Here is a 17072-nt window from a genome sequence, read left to right as displayed (position 1 = left end):
CCCTCTTTAGGGCGAGGGCCACATGCAAAAAAGTATACCAATGCTTATTCTGTTACCCTCGTAAAATAAAGAATTGTCATTGTCATTGTCTCTCTCTCTCTCGCTCTCTCTCTCTCTCTCTCGCTCTCCCCCCTCCCCCTCTCTCTCTCTCTCTCTCTCTCTCTCTCTCTCTCTCTCTCTCTCTCTTTCTTTCCTTCCCTCCCTCCCTCCCTTCGATCTCTTTATACCACTGCATCTTATTTCAATCTTTCTTTTTACATTTAGTCAAGTTTTGACTAAATATTTTAACATCGAGGGGGAATCGAAACGAGGGTCGTGGTGTATGTGCGTGTGTGTGTGTGTGTGTGTCTGTGTGTGTGTGTGTGTGTGTGTGTGTGTGTGTGTGTGTGTGTCTGTGTGTGTGTGTGTGTGTGTGTAGAGCGATTCAGACTAAACTACTGGACCGATCTTTATGAAATTTGACATGAGAGTTCCTGGGTATGAAATCCCCGAACGTTTTTTTCCTTTTTTTGATAAATGTCTTTGATGACGTCATATCCGGCTTTTCGTGAAAGTTGAGGCGGCACTGTCACGCCCTCATTTTTCAACCAAATTGGTTGAAATTTTGGTCAAGTAATCTTCGACAAAGCCCGGACTTCGGTATTGCATTTCAGCTTGGTGGCTTAAAAATTAATTAATGACTTTGGTCATTAAAAATCGGAAAATTGTAAAAAAAAATAAAAATTTATAAAACGATCCAAATTTACGTTTATCTTATTCTCCATCATTTGCTGATTCCAAAAACATATAAATATGTTATATTCGGATTAAAAACAAGCTCTGAAAATTAAATATATAAAAATTATTATCAAAATTAAATTGTCCAAATCAATTAAAAAACACTTTCATCTTATTCCTTGTCGGTTCCTGATTCCAAAAACATATAGATATGATATGTTTGGATTAAAAACACGCTCACAAAGTTAAAACAAAGAGAGGTACAGAAAAGCGTGCTATCCTTCTTAGCGCAACTACTACCCCGCTCTTCTTGTCAATTTCACTGCCTTTGCCATGAGCGGTGGACTGACGATGCTACGAGTATACGGTCTTGCTGAAAAATGGCAGCTACTTGACTAAATATTGTATTTTCGCCTTACGCGACTTGTTATTGTTATCTTGTTAGTTCCTCTCGCCTGCAGTCCCTTAATTGTTCCATATCATTTCTTCAAGAACAAGAAACTAGAGGTTTGTTTTCTTTCGGTAGCAAACACCCGTTTCTCCGTTTCATTTAACAAGTAAATTTAACAAGTGTTGAGAATGTCTGCAAGAACACAATGACTAAAATAGAATGGTAATGTCATTTATGTCACTGACAATAAATCTTCATGAATTGCCATTGTCTCACACACCAAACACATCGCACGTTCCATACCCCGAAGACGGAGTCTGGATGCCCGTGTGGCAAAGATTTAAAATCGTCCACATATGCCTGTATTTACGCATTCTGATTACATCGCTCAACGGCTATTGCCAGTATATCTCTCTGACCGGACGCGAAACTCCTGCGCGAATCTATCAAAACAAGTTATCTCCCATATGTTGTTTGCGAGCCGTGTTCGCGAGACGAAAATAATTGAAGATTGGCCGACTTCGACAGTGATCTCCGTTCTGTTCTTCACAGTTATGATAAAGACATCGTTCTAAGGTCAAAACAAGTCGAAATTTTGGGACTGCTGCCAGAAGGAGACCGTAATATATGGTTGCATCACTACAGACAAAAATCGTCTGCTTCAGCGAACGCCGAAACCAAACGATTGATTATCACGTGACACTTTTGCCATATTTAGAGTTGTTTGCACAGTAAATACATCCGCGAAAAAATAGCTCCCTTGAAACTGTCTTACAAATCAATTCCTTTGTAATTTAAAAATTACACAACACCATGAAAAATCATTATCGACGATCGCGAATCTGCTTATATCCATAACACATTACAAAAAGCTCTAAATATGTTAAAAAATATAAAAAAAATCGAAACTCAGGGCATCCTGTCAGGGAGAGAATGAGCCGAACTCATTTTGACCTGAGGTCAGGATGGTATTTACGTTCTTGTGGTGAACGCAGCCGCCTTCAATTATCAACACGCATATATGTATGTTTACAGAATCTTTCTGCGTTCTTGTGGATACCTTGACATAGGATTGACTGACGAAAACAGGTCATGACGCGTAGAAAGGAGTGCTGTTTGTTTGAGTCCGTTGTGTTCTTGTTTTCTTGTTCTTCTTGTTGTGCATCCTCTTCATGGTCGTTGCTTTGTTCTGATGTCTTCATTGTCTTCATTGAGTCATATTCCGTGTCCGCCAAGTTATGATATTTTGATGTCACTCTGACTGATAGGCTGAGTGAAGGTTGTGTCCCATGAAGGCCCCCCCCCCCCCCCCCCCCCCATGAAGTCCGCACCGAATATGCATACCAGCGCTCATTGGTTAATAACAGGATATTCGATGATTATTTTCCCGTGGGTAGCTTCCCTTTGCTTCACAATATTTACATATGTTTTAGACCAATGAGCGCCGGTATGCATATTCGGTGCGGACTGCATGATTTGACGCAAGGTGGGACTTAGCGGCTCGCAAACGAAGATTCGTCCAAATGATGGTTAAAAACAACCTGCAGCGGACGGAAGCTGAAAAATAAAGGTACATACAGTTCAAACAATCATTCAACTGTATTTATTTGACCTTACACAGACTGTAGGAAGAGGCAAACCGTCTTGAACAATATTTTTCCCCAGGAAGCGACTCCAAGAACACAGAAGACTCGAAGGTGAGTGACGTACCTTGTAGTCTTTCTGTGATAGTAGTAGTCCAGTGGACGATACCTTCGCCTATGGTCGGTGTGACCATAGCGAGTACAATGTACTTTAACTGGTCATTAATGCAGTAAAGGTGATGTTCACCATCACAACACTCAAAATCTCACATCCCCCCCCTCCCAGGAGGGTATGACGGCAACAGTTGGTCTACATCCTTATTCGGTACCCATGTACGTATGCTTGGTTTTGATTTTTTGCCAGAGGGAGTAGATATTTTGGAAAATATGAAATGCAAATGGCGGCCATGATTATATTTTGCTGATATATCTACTTCTCCTAGCAGATAATCAAAACCAGGGCATACGTACACGGGTACATAAGGATGAAGACCAACTGTTGCTGTCATGATCCCTTCCTCACTGCCAGGTTCCGTTTTGTTACAGTGTGTACCTTAATCCAAAACAATAATTACTCCGGCTATTAATTACTGACCGACTATCACATGTTTGATCCAGTTATACACAATGAGCCGTATATTAAGAAAAGTGCACTGAGAGTCTTTGGAACACAAGGGTACCAACATCTGGTCTGCGTAAAGGTCAAGACTGACACAAAGACGCACTGAGAAGCAATTGATCACTGTGACTGTCGTACGTATAACAGCTTAGTTAACCTTCACCCTGAGGCTAAAAGTCGTGATGGAAACTCCACCAAAAGAACACAATGGAGTGATACAAGTTAATACGAGTGATATTTACAGTGACTACAGAATATCCAAACGCGTTTGACTCTCAATAATGTAAACTGAAGTCAAGGCTTTGCGTCTCTAGATATTGCTTATGCGGGCAGAATATACCTGCGCAGAGTCAGCGGCACAGACGACGCACTGCATATTATGAATGCTGCGTTGGGGATTATGACGAGAACTTGCCCTGTTTTCCTTTCAGGCAACGTACGTGTAGCGGGCTGGTATAATCTGCAATGCGTCGTCGGTCCTGCTGAAGTTACATAAGTGAGCGGAGCCCCTTAGAAAAACGGGCATCAAGTTCTGTCAGTGTAATCAGGGGTTTCAGACAAATATAAGCCTGAAACGCACGTGCGCAAGAAATGCACGACCCACAATGCACCTCACAGCCTGGACCTCTCTAGCCTTGATGTCGAATGTAGTGTTCATTGCTACACTCATTTTCCAGCAGAAAGGACTCGAAACGATCGTTTTCATAGATCATTGAACAGCCTCAGTCACAGTGAAAAGCAGCGGTCAGTTTAAATGGTCCAAAAAGAACAGCGGTACCCATGTTAAATATCCTGCAGTCCATCTACTTGAGTGCAGCAGGACAAGAAGAAGCGTAAGCTGATGTCATAGTGACAGTGTCAGTGCACTCTCCCAGCACGTGCTGCGCGCATAGTACAAAACTGCAATCTTTTATGTAGGAGAACACACAGTCGTACTAAATGAAGCAGGTGATTTATCACCAACACTGAGTTGCTGGCATCACACACAGCCTCATGCTTCTTCACTTCTATTTTTTGTATCCCTCCCTCCTACCCCCCACACACAACACCATACCAAGTCCATGTGCCCTGAGAGGCGCGGGCAAAGACCTTTGTCGAGTGACCTTGACCTCGTAGTGACACTGGCCTGATGGCTGATGGGACGGACGTAACAGAGAACGAGTGACACGAGCACAAGCCCCCATCTTACCGCCACCTGTGTTCCTCTTCCCCCCAGCCAATCACAAGCAGGGCTGCCTTGTCACAGAGAACGAGTGACACGAGCACAAGCCCCCATCTTACCGCCACCTGTGTACCTCTTCCCCCCAGCCAATCACAAGCCTTGTCACAGAGGCCGTGTGCGTGAGAACACCTGCACCTTCCCGTGCACTCAGTGTTGGTGCGCGCGATCTCAATGAGGGTCAATGGCAGGCAAGCTGTTCACAGCAAGGCCCCTCAGCTGTTTCTTAGTGCGCATTGATGGTGGTCGTGATACCCAACTTTTTGTCATCTGGAATCTCTTCTATTGTGAGAAAAAAAACCAAGAAAAATAAGAGAAAAAACAACAACAAACAATCCGCATCAACTGGGAAGCCTAAATCCTCCTAATAGAAGTCGTCATAATGCTTACCCCACAGACCTATTTACTGACACACACACACACACACATAACACACTGACACACACACAACACACTGACACACACACACACACACACACACACACACACACACACACACACACACTGTGGAATGCATTATGTGTACAAGCCATCGTTACATAGACCCAGATGTCGGGGTGAAGCAGAGTTTAGTGGGTCACACACAAAGAATGCACAGCAGAGACCAACAGGTGCGTGGAGCACTGACACCACACATCAACAGGTGCTTGGAGCACTGACAGCATAGACCAACAGGTGCTTGCAACACTGACAACACACACCGGTGCTAGGAGCGCTGACAGCACGTGGTACCGGCCTTGCACTGAGCGCTGCGTGTTGACCTCGTTACGTATACAGCCAGGTATATAGCTGTACGGGCTGGCTTCCATATCGCTGTACCCCCAAAACCTGAACCCTGGCCCCGCCAGCATAATTCCACGAAGTTTGGGAAGAGGGGGGGGGGGGGGGGGGGTTCTGTAATTCGGTGGCTGGCAAAACATCAACATTGTATCGCCTGGAGCTTGGTTGTTGCTTGTTGGTGATGGTGGCGGCACGGGGATGATGGAGGTGGCATTCGTGTCCTCAATCCGGCGTGTGTGAGGTCTGCGTCACTTCATTTCGCGAGTTGTGACTGCGCCGCGATCCGGTTCTGACTGGTTGCAGCCCTGCCACTCACCCGCGACTGGGGAAGGGGGGGGGGGGGTGTGTGTGTGTGTGTGTTCGTGCTTGTGTTGGAGCTCGCTCCGTGACAGTGGTTTGAGGTCTCCAGGAGGTATACTGGGGGAATCTTGGCCGCCAGACAAACACTGTCTTCTGGGATGGAAAGCCACGCTGCCGGCTCATGCAAATAGATGGGATTGCTGCGACGCGTTTATCCTTGGCGAACGACGTCAGTAGTCCAATATTATGTAGGGACAAGTCTGTGATCCATAAAATGCACATGTGCTCCACTTTTTTTTTTGGGGGGGGGGGGGGGCACATTTTACAGTAAAAGAGCAAAACTTTTGCCCAAACAAAGTTGGAATAATGACATCGTTGACCAAGGATACGATTACACTCATTGCCGGCTTTCTGACCGTCCAAGCCTTCCCGTGCCGTATGGCGAACCCAACCTCAGTGATGTTTATTTTTCCCCCTCAATCCCTCTCGAAAATAAAGTAGGCTCAGCGGCCATGAGAGAGCAAACAGGAAGTTACCAGCGCAAAATCCAGGCGTAGAATGAAGCTGTCAAGGTCATGCAGGCAGTGTAGGCCGAGTTTCAAACTCGTAGCCCGGGATAGTCATAAATAGACAACAGCTTTAATGAGATACAACACCGATACATGCACAGTGGTGATCTTACGAGTGATTTTCTTCTGCTGATTTGACGAAGTCACCAAGACCAATTTCGTTCTCGAAGTTCTTTATCGGTTTCTGAGAGAGGTGCAGAAGAAACGATCGAACTCTTTTACTTTCATGTTTTCGTTTTGGGATTCTAACCCCTTTTTTCGACCACGTGAGGCACACTGGAAAATGATCACTACAGCTAAAACTTGGAACTGAGGTTTCAATAATGTTAGCTCGAGTTGACACACAGATAGAGAGAGAGAGAGGGAGAGAGAGAGAGAGAGAGAGAGAGAGAGAGAGAGAGAGAGAGAGAGAGAGAGAGAGAGAGAGAGAGAGAGAGAGAGAGAGAGAGAGAGACAGACAGACAGAGAGAGAGAGGGAGAGCGAGACAGAGAGACAGAGAGCTTGCCAGGGTGAAGAACTGGGTCTCTGATTGTCGAGTGACAGAGCTGAGATTCTGGCCATTCCGCAGTACGGTGTCCTTGACCTGTGGCTCTTTTTCCACCATACGTACACAGCTTGTATCAGTGCACATAGTGTGTGTCAGTGTGTGTGTGTGTGTGTGTGTGCGTGCGTGTGTGAGTGCCTGTGTGTGTGTGTGTGTGTGTGTGTGTGTGTGTGTGTGTGTGTGTGTGTGTGCGTGTCAGTGTGTGTGTTTGATTACGTAGTTGCGCAACCAACGTCATGCCGTTAGTTAGTTTTAATGATGCTCTCTCTCTCTTTCTCTCTCTCTCTCTCTCTCTCTCTCAGTCTCTCTCTCTCTCTCTCACACACACACACACACACACACACACACACACACACACACACACACACACACACACACACTTACCAAATCGTTCCGCATAGAATTTTTCGAGGGTCAGGGGATTTATCGCCTTTCTTCAACGTCTGTTTGTCGTAAAACTAGGGTAGGAACTGTAATCGCTTAACAAACACTCTGGGGAAAAAAGCCATGATGTCACACGCTAAAGCTGAACTTGTTCAAGGTCATTATTGACATTTCTGCGCATATAATATTACATTCTTATTTTCAATGAATCAAAATAACACCACTAGGGTTAAAGTGCGTTCTCTTCGATGGAACTTAAGTTAAACTTGAACTTTCAGTGCGGAGGTGTCAGCGTCTGTACCCTTGCATGGCAAGCTGGCGCTTCTTACATGCCCCTCGGAAGACTCGCTTGCCTCAATCAATGGTGCATTGCACTGACAGCTCTTGGTGTGCTCTATCCCTTTTGACATTCAAGTGCATATACCACTGAGTTATATATAGACAACTCAGTGGTAAGTACTCTTCTACGACTATTCTTGACAATGGGGGTGATGGGAGATAAGATAACTATGAAGAAGACTGAATGCCTAGAAGATAGCGTGAAGAACTCAGGGCGTTTTTGCCGCTTTTGGTGACATCCATGCCATTCGTGTGGCAAATGTTACTGGCGGTTCCCTGGCCTGTCGCTGTTGAAACTGTCGCAGTTTTGGAGAGAATTGCATGCATCAACACTACACTATTAGTCGATAGGCTATAGACTTAGGGTTACCTACACCACACAGTCGTCCCGTCATTGTCACGGTTGCCGAGACATGACAGACAGTGGCTTGAAGTGGCTGTAGAGTGACTGCTAGGTGACATCTCGCAAACACAGCAATGTCATATCACTCACACTTGTCCCCAGAAAAGGCCAGTTGAGCCCTTAAAACTCCATTAGTGATCAGTCATCCCCTTGGTTTAGATTTTACCATCGAGAGTCGCTGAGCGTTGACCATTGTGGAGTTTGACCCGGGTCAGCCTCACTTGGCTTCATGGTCCAAACTCCCTGCAGGCAAAGCCGCCGTTGGTCAAATTTAAACCTAGTATTTGCGGCCATTGAATCAAGTGCAAATTCACCATTGGACAAAATACACTCCGTAGACTCCTTCGCAGCGGTGTGTTGCGTGCCGCACGGGTGTTTGCACCCCGCACGCTGGAGCGGTAAGTTGAGTGGGGTTTGTGTCTCGATAAAACAGCTTCTTCTATAAACATTTCGTAACTTTGCACATTAAGATATGTCTTGTTAGATCTGTTAGTGTTTCTTCTACACGCCGATGTACTTTTTGGGTGCATATTTTGTATATTATAGCCGTGATTCTGTAAAATATCACGCCTGTAACTGCACAGAAGCAAATTTCGTAGCATTCGCAACAAATTACTGGTGTAAACTTTAATGTGAAGAACTGCCATCAGTTCCACAAAAACCTGAACCTTTCTGCAGTACTGAGGCCGAGTTTCAAGCTTCTAGGACCTTGCAGACAGCGAAAAGCATTCGGAGAATGAGAATTATCCTACAACTTCTGTGTTTGCCCCCCGAAGCTGCCGTGTTTCGCCCCCGCAGCTGCCGTGTTTGCCCACCGTTTGTGTTTGACCACCGACCCTGCACACTCATGTTTATGTCCTCTAATTGGCTTGGAGCTATTTTGCAGGAACCATGGAGAGTTACTATGGGGCAGTATCTCTACCTACTGAACCAAAAAACAGAAACCGATGATCTTTTCTTCTTCTTCTTCTTCTTCTTCTTCTTCTTCTTCTTCTTAGCTTGGTCTTCTTCTTCTCGGGTTCGATACCCCGGTCGGGCGACCCCATATGAATGAATGAATGAAAATTTATACTGCGCATTAAGGCGATTGTAAAGTGATGAAAGCTAGTGATGTGCATAAAAGGTCGCGCTACTGGGATGCATCGGTAAAATTTCAAAACAAGCAGCCGTTTTCAGTTGTTATGTACCTGCGTAACGCACTGTGTTCTTTGACTGTTAAAGTTAAAATAACGGGTAAGTGCGAGATTTGTTCAATCTCTAGCTCATGCCTCTCAGATCGTCATTCAGTTTTTAATAAAAATGAACAGTTTGAAGGCGATTGGTGCTCAAATTTTGGAGAAATTCACGTTTGATTTTTAGATCTAGATCTAAATCTTTCCACACTTTAGCATCGCCTTAATATTGCAACTCGACGTCGGCGGTGAGAGGGTAACAGGTATTGTTTTTATAAACACATTTTATAATATTTGTGTGTTTCAGCACGTATGGATTATAAATGCTACCAGTGTGGAACAGCTTTTGCCATCTTCCATGAAATTATCGCCCATAACGTCGATGAACACCCCGATAAGCAGCTCAAAATTAGAATTTTGACCGTCAACAGTAACACTGGGAAACAATCGTATGCAGGGCACGATTATAAAGTCATTCCGGCAGATGTTCTGAAAGGCGGACAAAGATTGCAAAGGATTCGCACAATATTGTTCTCATTTCAAATGACGATTCTTCAATTGAGGAAGATCCTACAGAAGCAAATGCACAACAACAGGTTCAGAAACTGTTGCCAGACGTAATTACCCAACTAAAAAGAAGTGGACAGTTGGATACATATATTCTTTTCCACGAACTGCTCGCTTCAGGCGACTTTCCTCTAGATAATATCGCATTTAAACTGTTTTTGGATGTAGTTAGGTTTTTTTCGTGTCGCACAGTTAGGGCAATGAGATATGAGAATGACACCAAACTTTTCTGGCGTACCGGCTACAAACTGTTCCACGGGAAATTCCTGAGATTCATGGGCGGTCCAAAACATGAGGGCAATCTACTTGATGGGTCCGGGTCGTCCGTGGATAACAGGCTGGAGCCTGTTGATGCGAAAATTAACTTCGCTGTCCCAGCTTCAAAGTTCCTGGAAACGTCTGCAGTCATCAAGACAGAGATCAAGCCTGGCATCATCGATGATTGTCTGAAAACGCAGTATAAATTTTCATTCATTCATTCATATGGGGTCGCCCGACCGGGGTGTTACGGCTGGAATTTACGTGTGTATGTCTGTATGTAAGTATATTTACCCCTATCAGAAATTGTGCGTGCTACTCTCTGTTTACTATCTAGCCTTCACACACACACACACACACACATTCCAACCAGGCACAAAAACACGAACACAGTTACGGCCCTTTGCCTCTGTACCTCTATTAGAATGTTCAATAACACAACATAAACATATTATTCTTCATCCATTCTACAGATCACTCCCGCTCAACATGGAAGTTCTATTTCTGTTAACACACAGAGTCTAACTGCACAAAATTACATACATGTTACTTTGTCATGCAGTCTACAATTCACGTGCACACACGTATAACACTTTAAGCTTTGTTCCGTGAGAGCCCGTCTGTCTCACTACACACGAAGTCATTGTCTCAAGCAATACTTCTGTCAATATTCACTTCTGTTACACACAGATGATAAAAACCCACGACGCTCGACGTCTCGTGGTTGTTCACTTGGGAAACGTATCTCCGTACAGCTATCACGCTGGTTAATTTCTCCCAGTCGTACTCACATATTCAGTGGCACGCACTGCTCCACCCCACCCACACAAACTGTCTTCGTGTGGTGGAATGGGGACGGGGTTCCCGTTTTACAGCGCTTCACGCTGTCTCCCCTCCTGCGCTCCCCACAGCTCACGGCTCGGGCGTAAGGGCAGAACCTCCCGTCTCGTTCCCCAACTTCCGCGACCCCTCTCGGCCCGGGATACTTCCGCGACCCACTCGGCCCGGGATGCTAAAATACACAAGTTTAAACTACCATAAGTCTCCATACTTGAATAAACTTTTCTGACATTCTTTATCACTACCGTCAACTAACTTATGCGGTTACAGTATATACACCCGCTAACTCATAAGCGACTTCATTTCCGAAAAACATGTAAACATTCCCTTTTCAACAATGGCTGACATCAACGCACGTTTTTCAGCCAATTCACACATGACTCTCCCGGTCATTTCTCAAGTCAATATTTCCGAGCAAAATAATATCTCCGAGCAAAATATCAATTCAATAAATACCTGTAAACACAGCAGTTGAATCCACCGATTCAATACCGCGGCACGAGTCTAACCGACCTCCCAGCGCCCGGTGAGAAACTTTACTAACAGGAGACACTTCTGTTCCCTTCAGTGGTCTGTAAAGTTCTGCTCATGAAATGTCTATACAACACCACCTCAGTCAACACTCCTCTCTGATTGGTCACATCTCACACGTGACAATACTGCATTGCGTCAACGACATTTCACCGTGCGGTGTCTACTCAAAGTTCGTGGCCCATGAAATTTTGTACACCTGAGTCACATAACTCCAATATACATCTATGTGCAAATCCGTTTGTCACACGGGGTATCGAACCCGAGACCTTTAGGTTACAAGTCCAACGTGCTACCGACTGCGCTACCCGGCGAAGAAGAAGACCAAGCTAAGAAGAAGAAGAAGAAGAAGAAGAAGAAGAAGAAGAAGAAGAAGAAGAAGAAGAAGAAGAAGAAGAAGAAGAAGAAGAAAAGATCATCGGTTCCTGTTTTTTGGTTCAGTAGGTAGAGATACTGCCCCATAGTAACTCTCCGTGGTTCCTGCAAAATAGCTCCAAGCCAATTAGAGGACATAAACATGAGTGTGCAGGGTCGGTGGTCAAACACAAACGGTGGGCAAACACGGCAGCTGCGGGGGCGAAACACGGCAGCTTCGGGGGGCAAACACAGAAGTTGTAGGATAATTCTCATTCTCCGAATGCTTTTCGCTGTCTGCAAGGTCCTAGAAGCTTGAAACTCGGCCTCAGTACTGCAGAAAGGTTCAGGTTTTTGTGGAACTGATGGCAGTTCTTCACATTAAAGTTTACACCAGTAATTTGTTGCGAATGCTACGAAATTTGCTTCTGTGCAGTTACAGGCGTGATATTTTACAGAATCACGGCTATAATATACAAAATATGCACTCAAAAAGTACATTGGCGTGTAGAAGAAACACTAACAGATCTAACAAGACATATCTTAATGTGCAAAGTTACGAAATGTTTATAGAAGAAGCTGTTTTATCGAGACACAAACCCCACTCCAGCGTGCGGGGTGCAAACACCCGTGCGGCACGCAACACACCGCTGCGAAGGAGTCTACGGAGTGAAATAGCTGGATTAACAAAAATGTTCGGGGCAAGGGCCTTCATATGATGTAAATCAGTACACAAGAAACAGGTTTGATTTGCGCTATGCAGCGCCGGACGGCTAAAGCAAATATCGATCAGTGTGAATGGAAGTGGACCTCTTGACACTGAGGGGCAAGATAGGGGACAGGGACCGTAAGGTCAGGGTCAGGGCTAGGTCAGGGTCGGAGCCAAGGTCAGGGTCAGACACCGCGCGGCTCTACACGTCTGTCCTTAAAAACAAACTGAAGAGGGGGGGGGGGGGGGGGGGGGGGACGGGGAGACGGGGAGACGGGTAAGCTTGGGGTCGATTATGAATATGATGCAAATCAGGATACTTCATGGCGGGGGTGTTTTCGCTTCCTCTTAAGAACTGTTATTTTTTGTCTTCAAACTAGAAGAGCCGGCGTGTGTGGTATTCTCTGAACTACACTGATGTCAGAACTCTGATGTCCCTGTCATTTTGCGCTGCTGGTTTTTGCCAAAGGCCAGATGACACAGCTGTCTTGAGATTCTAATAGGCGATTTTGTTGAAATATTCCTGCAGGTCGACGCGGATATATAGCGCTTGTTAAACGATCCAATGTTGATGTTTTGGGCTGAAGCGCATGGAAAAGACCTAGGAAGTGAATTGACCTTGTTTGCCAGGCAGATGTCCTGGTGTCGGCAACGTACATTTTGTTGTTGCACAATATGGTGGTATTGTTTCCACAATTGATGTCGTTCTTTTCATGTGCATGTTCAACAGGCTGCTTTGTTACATATGAAAGCCGTTGAAAACCAACGGCCGACCGACACGTACTAGTGAGAAAGAACCCGGATGCCTGGTCCGGTTCTGCCATCCCCTGCACAGCGTAGCCTGACGAGCACGTTCACTTCTGACATTAGTGTGTGTGTGTGTGTGTGTGTGTGTGTAAGTGTGTGTGGGGGGGGGTCAATATGTAGGATAGCAGGACAAAAACACTTCATCAGCAAAAAAAGTGAGAGAGAAGAGTTGGTGGTGTGACGAGTTTTGCGAGATGTCACGTGGTGCGATATAAGTGACAACAGTCAGTAAAGACGAGACGTGTAGCATATCATCACTTATTCCCCCCTCTGCTTCTTTCTCTCTGTAAACGTGTAGGGCTAGTTATTTTTCATATCATCACATACATATCCCAAACAGATAAGTTATCTGTGAGGACGTTAGCACAGACGAGACACGTCGTGGCTTCGTGCCTTCACCAATACCGCTCTCACCTCTTATCTCCACTGACTTCATATTGACTGTCCCTCAACGGAAATATCCGATGGCCTATATCGTGTTGTATATCGCCTTTGACTCTGTCACCGGGAGGTCAGGGCACACTTCTGCTGACTCCACACTTCTTCGCTTACTGCTGTGACAAGGGAAGTCAAGCGCTTTGCAATACAGATACCATTCCGAATGAGTGAAATTAGTCTGTCTTTGGCCCGTCTTTATGTTGATAACCTGAATAAAACACGTTCGCATGATGCTTTTTTGTCACCCTAAGACACACACAACTACGCTGACCATTCCGCATTCTCATCGGCTAATGCAAAAGCAAACAATCTCGGTCCTTGGCGGCTCCCCCCTTCCCACCCGGCTAATTCTCGTCAACTACTGCTCGGTGTGCTTGTGGCATGTTGTAGAGATTTTTATTTTATTTATTTATTTTTTTAGCACAGACGGCAATATCATAATTTCATAAAGGATGGTCAAGTGTCGCTGAGGGGTCAGTTTGGCGGGCAACAGTTTACAAGGCTTGTACTTGTACAGCCGGTGTCGGGCGGTTACAGACATAAAATACATCACAGTTACTAAGAGTGCAATTCTTAATTCGTAGTAAATGTGATGTATTTCAGGTCTTTGTCTGTAACCGCCCAACACTAGATGGGAATTTTCCTCGTTTTAAAAAGGACAGTACAATTTTGAGTCTTGAGTCGTATAAGCTTACCCAGTATTCTTAAAATTTGCCAAACTGACGTGCTCTGCAGATATGAGCTTTCTTTGTATTCTCAAGACTCAAGACTGATTTTGCTGAGCCAGGATTTAGCAGATACGAAACATTCTTTAAAAAAGATTAATTCTATTGTTTGGATTATCTGATGTGGTATGCAGTGCAGCTATTTGCTCAGATTCTCCAAAAATATCGCCCTTGCAAGAGTTAGATTATTCTGAAAACTTTAAATTTAGAGATAGTTATAATTTCACTATTTTCGTTCATTCCTAGGTGTGCGTTGCCAGGCTACGCGGAAGACACGTGGTCGTTGCACAGCCCCGAGCATGCGCAGAGAGTCAACACCTCCATCCCACTAGACCCGGACATGGAGGAGAAGGGGGGCTACTCCAGATGCAACGTCTTTTACCAGGACAACGTTACCATGGAAACAGACACGACGCAGTGTTCCAGATTTGTCTACGACCCCACCACCTACAGTTCGTCTGCCGTTACCAAGGTAACAGTTCGATCTGAGTTTTGCTTTTGTTGACTATTGTTTTGTACATGTATTGTGTATTGCATACACGGTTAATGGTGAACACTACCGGTGCCAAAGTCCTATTACTGGGTTTTAAAGACTGTACCAAAAATTAAGGTTATGTACAGCTTTTGAAATAACGGACATAAGCAAAAAGGTCATTCGTTTCAGTTTTACAAATTAATTTGATACGTGATAAGTCTTCTGTGAGATGGTTGTGCATGTGGAAACTCACGCGAGTGCATAAAGTTCGGTGGTAAGTGGAAATATTTCCACTCCTAGGCAAACTTTAACAGTGCACCCTTTGTGATCCGGCGATGATGCAACTTGAGCCCCTTGTTATTTTTGCTTTGGGTCAAAAAGATATAAAGAACAGGTGAACTGTCTGCGCGTTCCTGGACGTGTGACCTACTTGGCATTTTCATTTTTCCACCGGCTTACCGGGACACGCCATGAGAATTACAGGTCACACCGCAAGTGACTGTTAAAGATTAGCTGTCGGGGCTGTGTGTATGGCTGTTAAAGATAGTGGTAACAAGACACGAGGGTCCGTTGAGGGCTCTCCAAAGCTGTGCAGGCTTTTCACTGCCTTGATAACGGAAACATATCAGGCATTAAAGGGTTAAGGGTCATGGGTCCCTCCAGCAAGGACATTTTCTTTGAAAGTCTTTTTAAGAATGTGGAATGTGAATCATTTCTTATAGAACACGCGTTCGAATGCGCATCCTGTGCATGACAATAAATTTTTATCCTTTTTCGGGTCTTTTACTTTTTGCCTCTAGTCTATGGCGTCTTGGGCGTCAATCTGTAAGTGCACTGACAGAAAATAAAACTCAAACGGTTCACGTTTGTCCACACTGTGCAATGGTGCGATTCAAAGCCATGAGGTGGGCTAGGTTATTTGTTTTAACCAGGGAGGGGTTAGGGGGAGTGATGGGTGTCCTTTTAAGATATGTCTCCTTCTTCATACTTCTGTAAATATACTTATCTGTTTTCAAAAAAGTGTTCAGAACAAAATTACATGGGACACTCAGAGGTAGTAGGGTATTTGCAAAAGGACATAATGTTTATCACAGACAAACATGAAAACGCACAGACAAACATGCAAACGCACAGACAATTCATGAGGACCGTTGATTTAAAATGCTGGAAATAGGCGAGCTAATATATTGACTCCTGGATTTCAGAATCACCCATCTTTTTCCCCTGTATCTCAAAGATTGATAAGTTTTTGACGTTTGTTTGACATGTTTTTCCCTAGTGGGACTTGGTGTGTTCACGCAAGTTGTATCGCTCTCACTCTCGGATGATCCTGATGGCGGGTCTGCTGGTCGGCGCTTTCACCACAGGCATCATCGCTGACATGTAGGTCTACATCCCACACACATACACACACCCCCCCTTCCCCACCCCCACCTCCTCCCGGCATCGTCGCTGACATGTGAGTCCCCTGGGCTTGCTTGTCTCTAAGCCTGCACCAAAAAATAAAACACGGACAAAATTAAATCAAACAAAAACAAAAATAAACAATTAAAAATATGTTCAACAATCATTAAAACTTGGGAAAATGTGTGCCAAACGACTTGATTAGACTGAAATCATCAACTTGTCCTGTTGTCCTCAGTATTACGCCGCATGTCACCGTCTAACTGTTTCATCAACTTTTTCTTGTAGAAACTTAAATGCGCATAGAGGTGATACAAATGCTATTATGAGTTATTTCGAATATGCTGAGTATTAGCAAATGACTACAATCATGTCAACAAAATGTGTGATTCTGACTCAGTCACTTTTTGTCACAGCATCGGTGGCAAGCTGGTAATGAAGCAACAATAAAATAAACTCAAAGACTGATGCCATGATTATATCCCTTGACAGTATGGGTCGCAAGCTGATGCCATAATTATGTCCCTTGACAGTATTGGTCACAAGCTGATGCCATGATTATGTTCCTTGACAGTATTGGTCACAAGCTGATGCCATAATTATGTCCCTTGACAGTATTGGTCACAAGCTGATGCCATGATTATGTTCCTTGACAGTATTGGTCACAAGCTGATGCCATGATTATGTTCCTTGACAGTATTGGTCACAAGCTGATGCCATAATTATGTCCCTTGACAGTATTGGTCACAAGCTGATGCCATAATTATGTCCCTTGACAGTTTTGGTCACAGGCTGATGCCATGATTATGTCCCTTGACAGTATTGGTCACAAGCTGATGCCATAATTATGTCCCTTGACAGTATTGGTCACAAGCTGATGCCATAATCATGTCCCTTGACAGTATTGGTCACAAGCTGATGCCATAATTATGTCCCTTGACAG

At 44.6% G+C, this 17072-nt stretch overlaps 1 protein-coding gene and 1 long non-coding RNA gene across 3 annotated transcripts in view; one reads left to right on the top strand and one right to left on the bottom strand.

Moving 5' to 3' along the window:
• LOC138961916 (organic cation transporter protein-like) overlaps window positions 1-17072 on the top strand; it is a 41211-nt gene that overhangs the window by 13335 nt on the left and 10804 nt on the right. For both annotated transcript variants that reach the window (XR_011454350.1, XM_070333588.1), the window contains exons 3-4: window positions 14497-14722; window positions 16005-16108. Coding sequence is in view for 1 of the 2 variants with exons in the window: in XM_070333588.1 (XP_070189689.1) it covers window positions 14497-14722; window positions 16005-16108 (330 nt within the window). In the remaining variant the exon portion in view is untranslated. The remainder of the gene's footprint in view (window positions 1-14496; window positions 14723-16004; window positions 16109-17072) is intronic.
• LOC138961918 (uncharacterized) lies at window positions 10245-11459 on the bottom strand. Its single transcript, XR_011454351.1, has 2 exons — window positions 11143-11459; window positions 10245-10858 (listed from the first exon to the last, which is right to left on the bottom strand). It is a non-coding gene; the product is annotated as an uncharacterized lncRNA (long non-coding RNA).

This window comes from Littorina saxatilis, linkage group LG3 (assembly GCF_037325665.1).
Source record: "Littorina saxatilis isolate snail1 linkage group LG3, US_GU_Lsax_2.0, whole genome shotgun sequence".
NCBI classification, from domain to species: Eukaryota; Metazoa; Mollusca; class Gastropoda; order Littorinimorpha; family Littorinidae; genus Littorina; species Littorina saxatilis.
This window is presented reverse-complemented; position numbering and strand designations above follow the sequence as displayed.